The sequence below is a fragment of the Barbatula barbatula genome (assembly GCF_947034865.1).
Source record: "Barbatula barbatula genome assembly, chromosome: 2".
In the NCBI taxonomy this organism is placed as follows: Eukaryota; Metazoa; Chordata; class Actinopteri; order Cypriniformes; family Nemacheilidae; genus Barbatula; species Barbatula barbatula.
In genome coordinates, this window is record NC_136767.1 from 21,079,984 (window position 1) to 21,096,384 (window position 16,401).

General features: G+C 37.4%; 1 protein-coding gene across 1 annotated transcript in view; it reads right to left on the reverse strand.

The window, feature by feature from the left end:
• Window positions 1-866: 866 nt before the first annotated feature.
• The window catches only part of unc5db (unc-5 netrin receptor Db), a 133,340-nt gene continuing 117,805 nt past the window's right edge, over window positions 867-16,401 (reverse strand). Inside the window, exons 10-17 of the mRNA XM_079475054.1 lie at window positions 15,344-15,670; window positions 14,522-14,606; window positions 10,656-10,827; window positions 7,634-7,861; window positions 6,932-7,081; window positions 5,984-6,148; window positions 5,003-5,181; window positions 867-3,484 (exon numbers count right to left, since the gene is read on the reverse strand). Coding sequence (XP_079331180.1) covers window positions 3,301-3,484; window positions 5,003-5,181; window positions 5,984-6,148; window positions 6,932-7,081; window positions 7,634-7,861; window positions 10,656-10,827; window positions 14,522-14,606; window positions 15,344-15,670 — 1,490 coding nt within the window. The 3' untranslated portion in view covers window positions 867-3,300. The remainder of the gene's footprint in view (window positions 3,485-5,002; window positions 5,182-5,983; window positions 6,149-6,931; window positions 7,082-7,633; window positions 7,862-10,655; window positions 10,828-14,521; window positions 14,607-15,343; window positions 15,671-16,401) is intronic.

Sequence of the window (16,401 nt, forward strand, 5' to 3'; positions counted from 1 at the left end):
ATGTAAATCTAGCGTAACATTTGACTATTAAAACTTTTTTCTTTTTCTTTTAAGGACTGCAAGTATATAACAGTAACTGGGCACTTGAATCAAATAAAAAAGAATGAAGTGCTTAACTATTTGTTCTGCCTTTTAATCCAGAAAATGAATAATATAAATATAATAAATTGCGTAATTAAAGACAGTTAGACAGTTGCCTGTGCCAGTTAATATAATTTAGCTCTATATGTATATTGTATAGTTTTGTGATGATACGTTATTGACTTCAGAAAGACAAAGAATTTATTCCTCATGAATAATATTAGCAAACAAACATCTTAAGAAGACGGTTACCATGGTTTTGATAGATGAATTTGTTTCTGCCCTGAAGTCATGTATGTGTCTTTTGATAAGAAGCTCTGGAAGAGGAGGGGCTGTTTGAGATAAGGTGGTATAGTGTGGTAGGCTATATGAGTCCAGTTTTACTGCGCTTATGCTTTTTGTTGTCCTTCTGTTGTACCAATTGCTTCCATTGTTAACCTCATTTGAAAGTTGCTTTGCTTCTGCAAAATGACTTAATGTAAAAAATATTTTTTGTCTCTTGAACTGGTTATATATTCACATTTATGATAAATTCTCATTGCTCTGTCCTACCCTTTACGCTAACCTAGTAAACATCATATGGATTACCATACAATTCTGTACAATACATTATAATACTTACTTGTAATTGGGAAACTCGACTGCACGGGGAACAACAAAGTCAAGAGGTTCCCTTTCCTGGTACAACATATGGACAGTACAAATGGCACAGAAATGGACACATGTACAAACTCTAAAAATATATGTATGTAAAAATAAAGTAAATAAAGACATGGACTACAATGGCTAGTTGCAGCTCTCTTCAGCTGTACATTTATTTCCAAAAGACTGCATATACATCAGCAAACTCTACTGTACAGAAAACATCCAAAAAGTTAATAATCATAGATACAATATACCACAAAGCTGGCCTGGCGATACCAAACAAGTATATTTAGCACTAGAAAAGCTCTTGACCCCTGCATATCAGTGTATTGTTTTTTTTTCTTTAAACTGATATCTTACAGTACGTTTGCATGATTCGGAACCATCTTAACCTGTACAACATTCACCATTAACAGAAGTTATACAAGGCACAAGAATCATAATTTAAAGCAAAAGACTAAATGTAACATGAACGCGGGTCTGATTCTTTGTTGATTTTAGCGATTAAAAGCTTTGCATTAATTTATCCGAAATGAACTTGCGTCTCAGTACCACTATAGATGCTTTCCACAATACTGGGGAGAAAAATTTGTCCTGATATGAAAGCTATTAGTTCACAGTTGCTCTGTTGTTTATGTTTTAAGATAAACTTGTTCCACTACTGTGTCATAATGTGAACATCAAAATGGCTTAATAAGAAGCAAAGCTGTTCTTCCAGCCATTTTATAAGCAAAACAAAATGATGTTTTAAATCTTAAAGTGTAAAATTGTATAAGGAATGAAAAAGAGAAATGTCTTTGGGCTAATACATAGTGATATATCATCTGTTGGTGCAAAGCCTGTGTCTTACAGCAACAGCAATAACCAAAAAATAACAAAATGCTCTTAATGCTCTTTTGTCACAAAATGAAGTACAAATCAGTCTTATTTAAATGCTTTATAAAACCAAAAAAGCAAAACACAGAAAATAATATCAAGTGTAAGAAAACCATAAAGACCTTAATGTCCGTTGTAGTGTCAGATCACTCAAAACCAACTAAAAGCAAGCCTCTAAAACATTTTCCTGTTTTGAGAGAGGAGGTTAATAAAAAAGATGACTTGGAAAAGGATTGAACTTTTTCTGACACTTCTGACAGCATTTAACTCTTTTCCTTTTATCAGGCTGCAATTATAACTCTCCGTGCTCACCAGCCTGTGGTCACCCATTGTGTCTCAAACTGAACGGTGAAATTTGGTCTGAGGAGATAAGAGAGGCTTCATTCTGGATGTCTCCAGGGGGATTTCCATTTCAGTTGAATAAAAAAACATGCGTTAGCAAAAGGGATGTACTGACATCTGCGATGGGTAAAGTAAATGCTTGTTGTGTTCAATATTATAGTCTTAGCCCCCTCTATAAACGCATGACACTTTGCTGATCTTTGGCCCTAATGACTTTCAGAGGTCCTTAACACGTTTTCACATGAACAGAGCAATGCATTTTACTGTAGTGATGGGGTTTGGAATATTTTTAAGGGATAAATGGTAGAGCTAGATTCGTACCTTTTTTTTAACCTGTGCAAATGTGACTCTTTTATTAAACAGGCTTTTAATCAGCACACACCGCATTTTTTTACATTGTTGCATAAAAAGTCCAAAAAATGTGTATCATGATTTAAAATGGTTCTTATTACGCCTTTTAAATCAATTCCATTAAAAGGGCAAATGGACAATGCAAACAATAATGGAAGTACACAGTGAGTCAAGATTATGATGTGCGATGACTATAAAAAGGCAGTTTGCAGGAGTGCAAACTGCTCCCTTCTCCCTGCTCTCCTCCCTTCTCTAAACATCATATAGTGCAAACAAAGCACAATTCAGTAGTAACATGCAGAAGGGATATAAATACTGCTGGAACTCTGTAACACAAGACTGATTAAAACTAGGTAAAAACGTTAGGAGTCACTTTTCATCTCAAAGCTCAGAAAATGTCTGAAATGTTTTGATACTAGTTAACAAAGATTTCGTTCATTGCTAAAAAGGATGAACTTAAAAATGAGGAGAAATTCAAACTACATGTGTATATTATCAGCATGTGTGTTCCTTGGTCTCGAACCCAATTATGAGATATACAAGAACTTTATGGGATCAAAAGTATACGAAATTGTAGTCCTTGGATTTTTCTAGTTACAACATAATTATGTCATAATTGTTTTCGATCAGTTTGTTATTATTATATTATTTGCTATTGTTAAATATGGAAAAAGGATCAATAAAAGTTATTAAGTGACCTCAAACATTTGAACAGTAGTATATGTGGCTGGCTCAAGGAAAATCTTAGCTTGGCCACTAATTGCATCACAATGATTCAATATGATAAACACCAAGAAAGGCTAAGGCGGAATTTCATGTAGGATGTGATGGCTCGGCACAGCCTTCTGATGCATTTTGAAGTGGTTGAAGTGAATCTGGGCCACGTTCCTGCCAACTTGTAATAGTTTGCACAAAGATATGTGTTGAATAGATTGGTCACATGTTGCCAAGTCGTCTCTGACATTTCAGGTGGGACTAGAAATTAGAAGCCTAATTTGGCCTCCCTCAAAAGCTAAAGACTGGTTCTTTGTCAGCCGGACTCTGAGGCAGGGTTTTACAGTTGATCTTTCCAATCTCTTCCAAAGCACTGGCGAGTGAGTCAAGATCTCCACTGTCCTGATGTCTGGCCTCCCAAAGACTGAGAATGACAGCAGAGGGACTCTGCTGCTTGGAGAAGTAGGACAGGTTTCTGTGAAGAACAATAATGAAAGTTTACCAAAGGAATGTTGAAAAAAATCTCAAATCAACCTTCAAATTCAGTTCTATGAATTCCTGTGTGATTTTTTCATTCCCTTTCCAGATTATCCAAGATACGGCTAAACTTCTGTATTTACAGCACTTACAAATTCCATTAAAATAATAATTTATTTTAAATAAATGTAGCAGATCTGGAAAATTTATGAAATTTTAAAGAACCTATTTGGGTACTGCAGTTGCATTTTGATATGTGGATGTATATCATGTACTAACAGAGATTATGAGAATGCTTTAAAAATGGCACCAAGATATTATTCTTAAAATATACCCAAGGTTTTGTTTAAAACGAACCCTTCACAAATAAACAATACTGGCACAAAAAGTGCAACAGGTCACAATCTGCCAGTAGATGGCAGTGCTGCATTTCCAAATCGAAATCTGGCTCAATCTCAGAAAAGGTAACAAACAGTTTTTGCTTTTAAAAATAAAAACAACATTCATTTAAAATGCCTCGATTCAGCTTTAATTCCAATCTCGACCATAACTGCTATTACTCTTTAAATATTGAGTGAACTTTAATGGCAAAATAAACTATTGAACAACTATTGTACTTAAAAAGTGTTTTTCTAAAATGCTGTGGCAGAATTGACCCATTCAACTGTCTAGATTTAATCAGTGATTTGAGTTTTATTTGCCATTTGGGAGACATTTAGCAATGAAGTGAAAATTCTCCATCCACAATTGTGTTGCTCAAATCTCAATTGAACAAAATCTCAAAGCTGCTTCTTCATGTAACTGTCAAGTTCAGTTGCAATTATGTATCTTCCGTGTATTTTTGTCTCTTTTTGACATTTGTCTAGGGAAACATTTAGATGCATGAGGTTTCTTGCTGTACATAAATACAGATTGTTTGCTGTCAGATCCCCTTGCAGAGTTATTTCAAAACCATCACCATTTCACATTAAATTATCAAAATAAAATGTTCATCTTTAAAAAGGTTTAAAGGCTTGAGGAGCTACACTCACATTTATATAAGAATGTGACAGAAGTGTTTTATTCAACACCACATCAATGCTATAGGTCAATGTGTTCGCTAAGACTTGAATCTACCACCTTAGCATTGCTAGCGCCACCCTTTAGCAGTAAAGATTAGGGTTAAGTACAACTGAAAACACAAAGTATCAGTTAAACATCAACGGATCATCCACACAGAAATACCTGCACAAATAGTCAATATGGCCCGCTATTGATTAACAGATAAAAATAAAGGCCAATGTGGTGGCTGTCATATTTGTTTTAGAGCTCTAGTGGTTCTTTAACTTTTACCCTCTGCAGAAATCGAATTCTATGAAGCTGAAAAGCCTTAGGAATATGAGCTCGGAGTAAAACGATTGAGCAAAGTGAAGCGCGGTATCAGCTTATTATTCAAGGGCATTGTTAACAAAGTGAGCGCTGCCGCAATAAGTTTCAATCAGTCCCGTTGCCTTGGCTACGTCTCTCCGGCGCTCACCTTTGAATGTGGAGTTTCTGAGCTAAGAGCTGCCAGTCCTTGCCCTTGGCGTTGGCAGTATCGAAGGTGGTGCATATCCGCTGACGAATGGACAGGGGGATTTTGAAGGCTTTGGCCCCTGTCTGTGAGGTGACTGTGCAATCTGCCTGCATAAAAAATGGGACCGTCTCTTTCTCATCCTAAAAGAAAAAACACAACACAACAGAAAAACAGATGTGTTTTTCATGCATTTTGCTTATACATCCCGAGGGGCATGCGAAACCCCTGTCAAGCTGTTATGGTATGTAATATTACCTCACATTTAGCAATTTAACAGATGCTTTTACCCGAAACGAGGTTCATCACAAGCAATTTGCAACACAAGAGCTACAATAATGGAAGTATCACACTGCAAAGCTCCAAGAGTAAGCCAGAACAGTGAAGACGGGGAAGCAGAATAATACATTGAGTTCCTGACTGATAAAGTCACCGGCGAGCCGTCGCTTAAGCACCCCCCTCATACAACATGTTTTCCCAAGTAGCAGAAGATTTCCAATAAAGTCTCTAAAGGTGAACTAGTGTATCACACATCAGCAGACATGTTTTACGAGGGGGGATATGAGGACAGCGGGTAGGTGACATTATCTATAGGGTACACACAATAAAACAAGCATATAGCAGCACTTCTGTCCACTAAGGTTAAGGTTCACAGATTTGGAACAACTCAAGGGTAAGTAAATTTTTTTAACTGCCCAGAAGAGCTGTATTGTAATGTTTGTGACTGTTAATGATCATGAATGCATACATTTAAGATGACCTTGCTCTTCGAAAATCTAAAACAGAATTTTGCTGTATCTACTGTATCTATCCACTGTAGTGACCTCTATGCATGAAAGGGTTAACATAAAAAAACAAGCAAGATGAAAGTGTGTTTTCAGATCACTGAATTCAAACAGGACACAGAGACGTTATTAAACCTAGTTACAACAGTGCGGATCTGACCTCTGCCAGTGAAGTGTACACCTGCAGGATCTGCTCGTGACCTTTGACCTGCCTCACGCTGATCTTGCAGGAGAGCTGGGTGGTTGCGTTGTTATGTCTCTGCAGTGTGAAGGCACAGTGCACAGGCTGCTGGTTGCTATACCACACCTGGCTGAAAGAGAATTCCTGGAGGAAAAAACAGACAGAAAGAGATCAGAGAGCTGAGTATGGAAAGCGTCTGAGCCAAGAAGAACGTGGATCTTTGTTAAGTTCATCAGTCCCAAAAAGACATAGACTTTAATCCCTGTTAATTTAGATGATAGGGGTCACTGCTGGGTTAAGTATGACACACACAGTAGAAGCGCAGGGCAGGGGAAGAAAAAGCAATTGGCTTTGATGTATAATTAATTTAGGTGAACCAGCACGTCAGCAGGGAGCGTTCTTGACCTCTCATGAGCAGACTTGCATATAGATACTTGATGTCAACTATGATATGAACCCTGAATAGATGAAATGCTTGATGGTACAACAGATGCCGTACAGCTGAGTAGGCAGGAGCGAATTTTGAAGCAGGTTTCAGGAGAGACAAGCCCCCCGGAGCGATCAAGTGCCCAAGACCCAGAAGCACACACTGAATACTGAATTTGGCAGATTTGGGGTTTTCGGTCAGAGTAGAAAGCTTTATGCTAGGTAACTTATGCAAACAACACTGTGAATATCGCAGAGACTTCACTAAGCTAAGTAAGCATTGATATTGCACATACATTTATGTATTTAGCAGATGTTTTTTTTCAACAAAACATACAAATTAAAAAAGCATTAAAGATTAACAACTAAATACGGCAAATAAACAAAACAGATGGTAAATATACGCTTTAGGTAAAGCTAGTTATTATTCGGGATGTCTACAATGCAGTTGTTTATGAAGGTGCACATCACAACAATAAAGCGCTGATTCTATTATGCTACCTGACAGGTGGTGAAGGGTTTGATGCTCCACAGAAACTGAGGAATATCCTGGATGGACACCTGCAAGCTGTGGCAGTTTCCTTTGAAGAATAGCGTTTTGGGCTCTTCTAGAAGTTGACCTCCTCTGCTGGTTTCAGCAGTGACCACTCCCTTTGGAGAAAACACGAATATAGACAGCAAGAGTAAGATAAAAGAGACAGGCAATGGTGGATTGGAAAAGACACAAATTGCTGCACAAAAAAACTGAACAGAAGGCACAAAAGTCAGCCTGTATGACCTGTTATAAATATCACTGCTGTCCTTCTGAAACCGTGTAACTCCATACTTCATTATGTTCCGTCACCCTTTATGTTTGTCACCGGGTTCTGCTAATATCTAACCAATATAACGTATTAAAAAGTGCTTGTCAACTTTGACAACACAGTATTTAATATTTTAAAAAGTGCTGTGCTTTTTCCATTTCCTGCGAAATAGTGAATTTGGCGATACAAGGTTTCCGAATGGCAGCGATAATATTATATGAACCTAACAAAGTAGGTAAAATAGATAGAATGTTTGCAATACAAAAGGTTTGCGGTTAATAACAAGAAAAAAAGTAAAGTAAAAAGTAAAAGGTTTCACAGTCAGACAAGAAACTGCTCTCAGATTTAAAAACGTCAAAGTGATGTGACCATGACCCCATGCTCACTGTCCCACTCTCACCTGAAATGCATGTGGTGTGTCATCTACACAGTGCACCCGCAGACTGTAGTCCGTGGAGGAGGCCTCCATACTGCCAAAAACTGCGATCCTCAGTCTCTTTACGGCTGAATCAGTGACAGGTTCACCCACGAGTGCATAGCAGCCGGGCTCATCCAGCAACAAGTGACAGCTGTGTGAATCCATCAGGCAATAGCAGGAGGTCGATTCATCATCTACTGACATCATTTCCTGTGAATACAAATGAAATAGAAAGAGACTGTCAACACATGGTTACACGATGTGAAAAAACATGACTCTGAACTGACATTTTGACTACGGTAGATATGTGTAATGCTTACGTATCTAGCACTAAAGTGACACTAACCAAAACAATATTTGATTCTTGGAGTTTTAAAATTATTTAAAATGATCATATTTTGTATTTAACATTGCCATTTAAGACAAAAACATACACACTATACATAAAACTAAGTAGTTGTACTTTGGTGAGTTGATTTTTCCCAGTGAAATAAAAAATTACAATGCGTATTATTTCATGAAATATTACAGCGTTTATTGTAAATAGTTCATCAATCTCTTCTCAAAATTCATGTGCCCTCATAATCTTCATTTAAAATCTGAAAATGCACTTCCGCCCTCTAGTGACTATCCATCTTAAATGATGTATGTTAGAGGGCTTGAGTGGAGCATCCGTTTACTCCTCCCCTTCAACTGTCTGCTACCAGTTTCATTTCAAAATGCAACGCCTGTTTTTACATCCAATAAAGTTGCAGTGAAAAACGCAAGCTACGCCCAGCATTCTGGTTTACGGGGACTTTAGGGACCACCACTATGAAGGGTTTAAAGCATTTGTCCCCTTAATAGATCGGCCCCTAGATAGGTCCTAGATATCTCCTTGACTATCCAAAATGTTTCCCCTCAGATAAACCATTCTCTTATGACTGACTTTTAGTTGTTGCCAGATTAGTTTTACCTTTCTGTGGCAGACCACATATTTAGTGCTTTGACAAGGTTAGACAGACATCAAGACATTCATATAATCCAGACTCTTTTCACTTTTTTGACTGATGACCATTTTTTTACGCGACTCCCTGGAGAGTTCAGCATGAAGCATGTGGAAATGATAGAATCGGGAGGAACTAACGCTGAAACAATCTTTCCCTGACAGGTGAGTGATTTGTTGGGGCCTTTATATGTAATTACTTTAGCCGTCACCAACGCTGGAGCTGTCATTGGCTGAAATAAAACTATTAGAGTCATGAAAACTGTGACATCAAATATGTTTCTGTGAAGGCTGCTGGTAGCAATCTCAAGGGTAAGTACCGTGTGTTGGAACAATTTCAAATTCATCTAAATAATAACTCACGCTGGCGGTCACATAGAAAAGGAAGGTTATTATCTAATCATTTTCAATAACTGCAACGGCTCACAATAAACAAAGAAAACAAACTCAAGGAATCGGCATTCGTATCTGACATATTACATTAGCCAGATACTTTCATCCGAATCGGCTTTTCATCTGTACGTATGCGAAACACACTCGTGACCTTGCCATTGTTAGCACTATGCGATCAGTCTGAAAAAACGTATTACCACATCAACTTTCAGAGGATGATGACAGTTTTGGTTTTCAGGGGCTGACATCTCTGTGAAACATGAGATCCCATTGGAGGAGATGTGAATGATTGTGGCAGGGTCAGAAAAGAGATCTCTTCTATGCCTCCTATCCTGATTGCTTTGTGTCAGCTCACGTTTCAGTTCCCTCTGTACAACCAGATCGATATTTCCTAGGTCTGATGGGGCACCTTGCCCTGATGTTACCGCTGTTTGACTGCCATGAACTGTGTGTCTTCCTGGCTATTACGGCCTGTAATTGTTTTTTCCTTTAGCGCTTCACTGCCGGAGCTACTGTCCCCAGACCTCTTCAAACCACACAAGAGGGTCCGATCACCTCTATAACATTTTCAAAGCCTGTTGTAATTGGTTAATGGCACACATTACCAAGTTAACCTTGAGTATTTTTGGCAAGCGGAAACTTGGGAAGTAATAAAACACTTCCTCTCCGTGTAAGGTACAGCCGCAGAAAAAGTGAAAAGATCTTTTTTATTATTTTTCAGTTTTTCTGAATTAACTTAGGTTAATGATAATTTTTCTTTCATTCTGTGAATTTACTAAATTTCAAATAAAAATATTGTTTCTATTTGCATTTATTTATTTTAACTGGATAATGTAGTTTTTCAGACCTCAAATACTGCAAATATAACAAGTTCATATTCACTTTTAAGCAATACAAAAGTAATATTTCTGCATGTATTTAGGAAAAGTAATAAAAAATAGGTGATAACCTTGATTTTTATCAAAGCGTTCATGTGTCTTGTCATGCTGTCAGTCATTCACATTGTTGTTAGATGATTTTGTCACTCATGAGGTTTGATTTAGTTTAAATTCGATAGACACTGGACTGGAATGACCACAATACATCTAGAAATGATGGTGAAATAAAAATTTGGAATGGACTCTTAATTTTTTCCACGGCATATCATAATTGAGGGATTTTTCTGAATTCAATTGCAAGCGGCAACACATATCTGAAATATACATTACATTAAGCCAACAAAGGGAAAGACGAGCAACAAAATGACAGTGGGTTTGTTTATGTTATTGTGATGAGTGCAGTTTCACGAAAAGGTTAATTCACAACATTCTAAGTTGGCTGATGGATTTACAATAAACAAGTTTCTTGCCATTTGTCAGACCAATGTAAATTAGCCTTAAGCAATGAAGATTCATCTACAATGACAAAATGACCCTATCTAACAAGGCCAAACCATTTCAATTATAGAGACTAAAATGTATTCAGAAAAACATTGAAACATGAAAACTATGCTGAATTCACTGTACCGCATTGGCCCAAACAATAAACTATGAAAATGTTTCCTATCTGACATACTCAAGATTCTCCCTCATAGGAATTTCAAATGAATTCAGTGGGAAAACACAGATGTCACGTCTTTGTTCCTACCTCCCACTTGTTGTCCTTGGTGTGTCTCTTGAGTTTAATGTTCCAGTTTTCAGTGCTGACCTCAGCACAATGAGCTATCGTCATGGCAACAGGATAGGACAGGTTCAGCCCGGGAGGACCATAAGTGATCTCTGGCCCTAATAGAATCTCACACCTCTCCTCTGATTGGGCACTAGTGCACAAAAACAAGACAAAAATATCACTGTCAATTAAAAAAACACTTGCTATCCCTCTTCTCTTCTTCAAATCAAAACAAATAGATATTTTTAAATACATGCAACCCTTCAGCTGATAAATAAAACAGTCACACAATTTGCTAGATCAAATAACAAACTGATGAGACGCTAGAAAACAAAACACAATCAAATATGCATTAACAAAAAACCTCTCATACCCTCAAAGCTTTTTATCCAGCACAAATGATGATGAAACTTTCACGTCTTCGGTTTACAGAATCATTCAAATCACGACTCTGAGAACCTTGATTTAGTGGAAAGCTACTGATTCTCTGAGGGCACCGGAATCGTTTAGCAGCTCTTGCATATGTCACTGCTTATGATCTTCCGGCCATTATCCTTACCTTTCGTCTCTTCCTTGTGGTAGTAAACAATAACATAAAAACCCATTAATGAGGAGGCTTTGGCTTTTCATACTAATTTCAATAAAAAGGATCATATAAGAATTCACTGTGAAAATAAATTTTTTGATCTTTCTATTTTTGTCTGACTACTTTTAAGTTGATAATAATAATAATAAACTTAATTTTTAATAGCGCCTTTCAATGTTGCTTCCCAAAGCTCTTTATCAAAAAGAGTTCAAATCAGACATTTATACAATAATAACCAAGAAAATTAAAAGCAAAAACAACAGCCTGTAATAAAACACTAAACAGTTATCTATAAGCAAGTCTAAAAAGTCTGTTTTAAGAAAAGTTTTAAAAACACTGAGAGATGTAGCCTGTCTAATTTTAGAAGAAAGGGAGTTCCAGAGTTTTGGAGCAAAGAAGGAATCACCGATAGAACGTATAGTGGGAACAGTCAGAAGGCCAAAATGACAAACCCAGAAAGTCTAGAGCAGAGCTTGTCAAAGTGGGGTCCGGGGACCCCGAGGGTCCGCAGTTTACAGCTAGGGGGAATTTGAGATTGTCATAAAGATAAGTGCTTAAGCCATCTTCAAGTAATCCCAATGCTCCAAATAAACATCTAAAATGATATTTATTTGTCCGTTTTATGAAGTGCACCTTCCTAAATCTTTCCTAAAATGTTTATTTATACAGGTTTGATACAACCTGAGGGTGAGTAAATGATAAGAGAATTTCATTTTTGGGTGAACAATCCCCAGGTGCACAACTGATGATGTGTCGCATTGATGGGAACCATACAAATGACATTATCAGCAGCAACTCACCAAAAGGCACCTTTCACCTTGGATAATGGATGTGATGAATGTGGGATCGGACACACAACTCATGAGATGTCTGTCTGATAATATCAAGGAAAGGTAAGTATAAATACTGTATGCTATGTATTTCTATAATTATATATCCCCAAAACAGTGGATGCCTACCCGACGAACAGAGTGAAACCTCAGACCTCCTTTCCTCTTTTCATATTCTTGACTGCTCCCCCTGTCATGCATAAAACGTGGGAATGGCCTATTGGGTAATTAAACTGAAATAGTGGGATTATACCAGCTAGTCATATTTAGTGAATCTAAGGGGTCCCCGGCCCCAAAAAATTGGAGAATCCCCCACCAAAGTAGCAGAATTAGTTTTACAGTACCCCCAAAGGACACAAGGAGCTTTACAGTCCGAGTAAAGTTACATTAAAATAGGTGTTCTGAGTTTGTCACACAACCGAAAAGTGTGTTATTAACCACCCAGCCAAATTTGAATTGAGAAAAAAAATAACATAAGTTATAAAAATCGTCAGGACTCTGCTCTCAAAAGTTGGGGGTGTGTCGGCTATCGCCTCTGAAACCACGCCCACTCGCGGTAAAGCGGCTGTTGTCATGACACCGTTTCAAATGTCAAATACCGCTAGGGACGGGGCCATGCCTGCTCGGACGCCCTTTTCCTCATCGAGTAACCGTTTCGGCCCGCCCAGAAAATTTGTAACACGTTTCAGCAATATATTTCTAACATTTATATGTTTAGAAAAACTTCTCAGATTTTTCTTTACCCGGTCTTCATTAATATACAGTCTAAAGACTAAACCATTCTTTAATGCCGATCTCATTTTGGTTTCACTAAAATAATCAGTATGAAGAACAATAGAAGACAGGAGGAATTAGTTTTGTCTTTTAAAACAAACTTTGGAATGGAACGTCAGAAAATTCACGAAAAGCTGGGGGCAGATTACCTGGGTTGCATAAGGAACTTTGGTTCTAAGTGCACATCTCCACTCAAGTACCTCAAGTGTCTTGTAATATTTTCACTACTCTCCTCCTCCTCATCATAATCATCATCATCAAGGGTCTTATTCTGCCAGCTCCTAAGTCTGTATTGAGAGGCTTTATTCAAAAGGACAGATGAGTCATCTCTAAAGGACCAGTCAGTGGAGTGTTGTAGCATTCAGGGACACTGTAGGAGGCGACAGAAAGGCTTAATGCATTCATTTTGCATTTGTTTGGGCATCTGACTGTGATTTTACCATTCGTTGACAAATTAATTGGCACCTCGACATAAGAGACAGCATTTCTGTTCGTAATGTCCACCGTTTCAAAAGCAACCTTTATAAATTTGTTTTATAATTTAATACTGTGACATTCAAGCTTTTAAACTTGGTGTTCACTTTATTCTATGGTGTTCAACAGGGTGCCCTATTTCCATGTAGAAAATAAAAACGCTTTTTCAAGTGAACGTGATTTCATCTGATTTGTGTCTCATTGTGAGGTTGAGTAAATGACGACAGCATTTTCAACTATAAAGAATTTAACTATATTTTGAAGGGTTGATATTTTTAATAAAGAAAAAAACATCGATTGACTTGTTAAATGAAAACAAGACCTAGCATCCTTATTTTGTAGTCAGTGTAAATATTTTCTTCATTCTCCAGTGTGGTGATGAAGATGAATTCACTCTGGGCAATGACAGCTAGTTGTGTTGGATCTCCTTCAGCTCTGCCAGAGTGAAAAAGTCAAACCGTCCCCAGAGATACATCAAAACTGGTGCAGGTCATTACCTTTGCATGCTGAAAATACATAATACACGACGTGTCAAAATCTAAGAACTTCACAAACTCTTAAGGAAGTTTTTGAGGAGAGAAAGCTTTGTAAGCAACTCGCAAAGAAATCATCACTAAACAATCGAGATCAAAGATTCACTTGTGTACATGTGCAACACGATGCAAGTTACAGCTTTCATTTGACTAGAGCCCCTTTCACACCGAGATAATACACGGATTTATTTAGACTTTTCAATGAATGAATGGTGAAAATCAACTTGATAATTCACGTTCCATATTTATTTGCACCAAGTAAAAACGATAAGCCCCATATGCTATATGACTGATATTTAAATGATTGCATTTATAAGGGTTTGCCCTTGAAACAACATAGCAAATGTAGAAAAATGAATGAAAAAAATGTGCTATCAATATTAAAATCACAGTATTCACAAACTCACTATGAACAGTACTTATTTCTTTAGAATTTTGTTTTATCTCTGTAATTTAAAGTAAATCTTTTTTTTATGTAAACTAACAAGTGTTGTACACAATATATAGATAATAAGAATACCTTTATTTGGAAGCATGATTTTTTACTGTGCATACATGTATGTGAAAATACAGTATATATAGGGGTTCCAAGGGATTTGCTTGCACAAAAACATAAATGTGATCCAGCCTGTCAGTCTACAGTCTTACCTGGACTCTTCTTGATTTATGAGCATGTACATCTCCCAGGAAGTGTCCTCGGCTATCGCCCCGTGAGGCACCAGCAAACTTACTCCTACAAAAACAACATTGAGGAAATCAGCACTGAAAATCTCATTTCTAAGCTATGGCATTCAATATGTATTCATTCATATATTAGTGTGTTTATCAATGTAGAAAACAAATTCAAGTGCAGTTCCGTGTCCTCGTCCTGTATATATTGAAAGTGCCCATGTATTCATCTCTAAATACCTTGTGAGAGGTGATTATGTAAATAACACTCTTAGTTGCATAGAGATCAATTTAATGTGCTCAGACGACGAATACTACATAATACACTTTCACATCTTTATTAATATTCCAGTCATCTGGATGAATTTACAGATGATAACAGGAGACATATATTGGAAAAACATTAAAAGTGTTTTTATATAGTCTGTCATTATCCTCACTCACAATTACAGTTAAAAGCCATTAAGAATCTGAACCGGCGGTATGATGTCTCTCTCTTTTTGGGAGAGAGTCTGGTGGGAGAGAAATTGTGTTTCTCAACACAAGGACCTCAGAGAGAGCAGGTTCAGTGGATTGTTGTTGACCTTACAAGCATCAGCTAAAGAGGAACATCTAGTTTTAGATCAATTATTAAATGCAGAAAGACGATTTGAGAGCCACTGTTTGCTTTATAAATGTAATTCAGATAAGATAAATTGTGACTGTATTACCAATGGATAAAATATTTGTATACATATAAATACATGAATGACTGTTGTATTCAATATTTTACAATGAAGTTGAATGTATTCTTTCTCTAACCTGCATTTGGAATAACCAGACGTCCCCCGATGTGCCCAAACACTGCGCTCGTCTTTAAATGAGCTATTCCAGGAGTGTGAGGTCCATTAGCGGTGACCATGTTTGGGTGAAGGGTAGCAGGTTGGGTCTCCGAGTGGGCTTTGACGTGGTACTCCGCCCGGTCCGCCACACCTAGTGAAACCATAAAGGAGCTCTGAACTTTGACCTTTTCGGGCAGGGGGTCAAAGAGTTCTTTGTCTATGGAGTCGTGGAAACAGATAGGACTGCTGTAGGTCTGGCCCACTGTTATATTGGGCTGCATGGAGGGATTGAGCAGAAGCGGATTGCCTGGGGAGACGAAAAGATAGTTGGTTATAATTAGGCTGTTTTTGTGGGATTTGTTGAAACAGGCGAAGGGAAAAGAATACAGTTAGATGAGGTCCTGAGGTGCCGACAGTAATATCCAGCGCGTCAGACCATGCCCTGGATTTCGACGCGTGCAAATAGAAGAGGATTAAATATTTAGTTTGCCGTTTAAGATAAAATATTCATTCTGAAAAAAGTCCTCTCAGAAAGGAAAAAAGTAGAAAAGTAAATGCATTGGGACAAACTAAATAAGTAACAGGATTTTCGTGTTAGAATTAGATTGGCTGTTCACAATGTAACCACTTGAGACTCACAGCATGGTGTTTCTAAATAGGTGCAATAGCATTCAATGAATATAGTTTGAATCCAAGAGCTTTTTATATACAACTAACAGTAGCAAGGTCAAGAAAAAAGGATCTTTCTTCACTGTGTGAATGCTTTAAAACACTTCAAAGCATGAAACTACCAAAGTATTTTAGATCAAACAAACTAACCTAAACAGTAAATGTGGTATTTATTTATAGGCAGGTAAACAGGGATCATCAAAGATACTGTCGCATATTTATAGGACTTCTTAATGCACCAGTCACAGATGAAAATCTGCAGGACGTTCTCGAGAAAGATCACTGAGGATCTGCACTGTATAATTCATTCATTTATCTACTCGAGAGGACAAACATATCTGAAGTACATCTAAGTGACCTTTTTGTTTC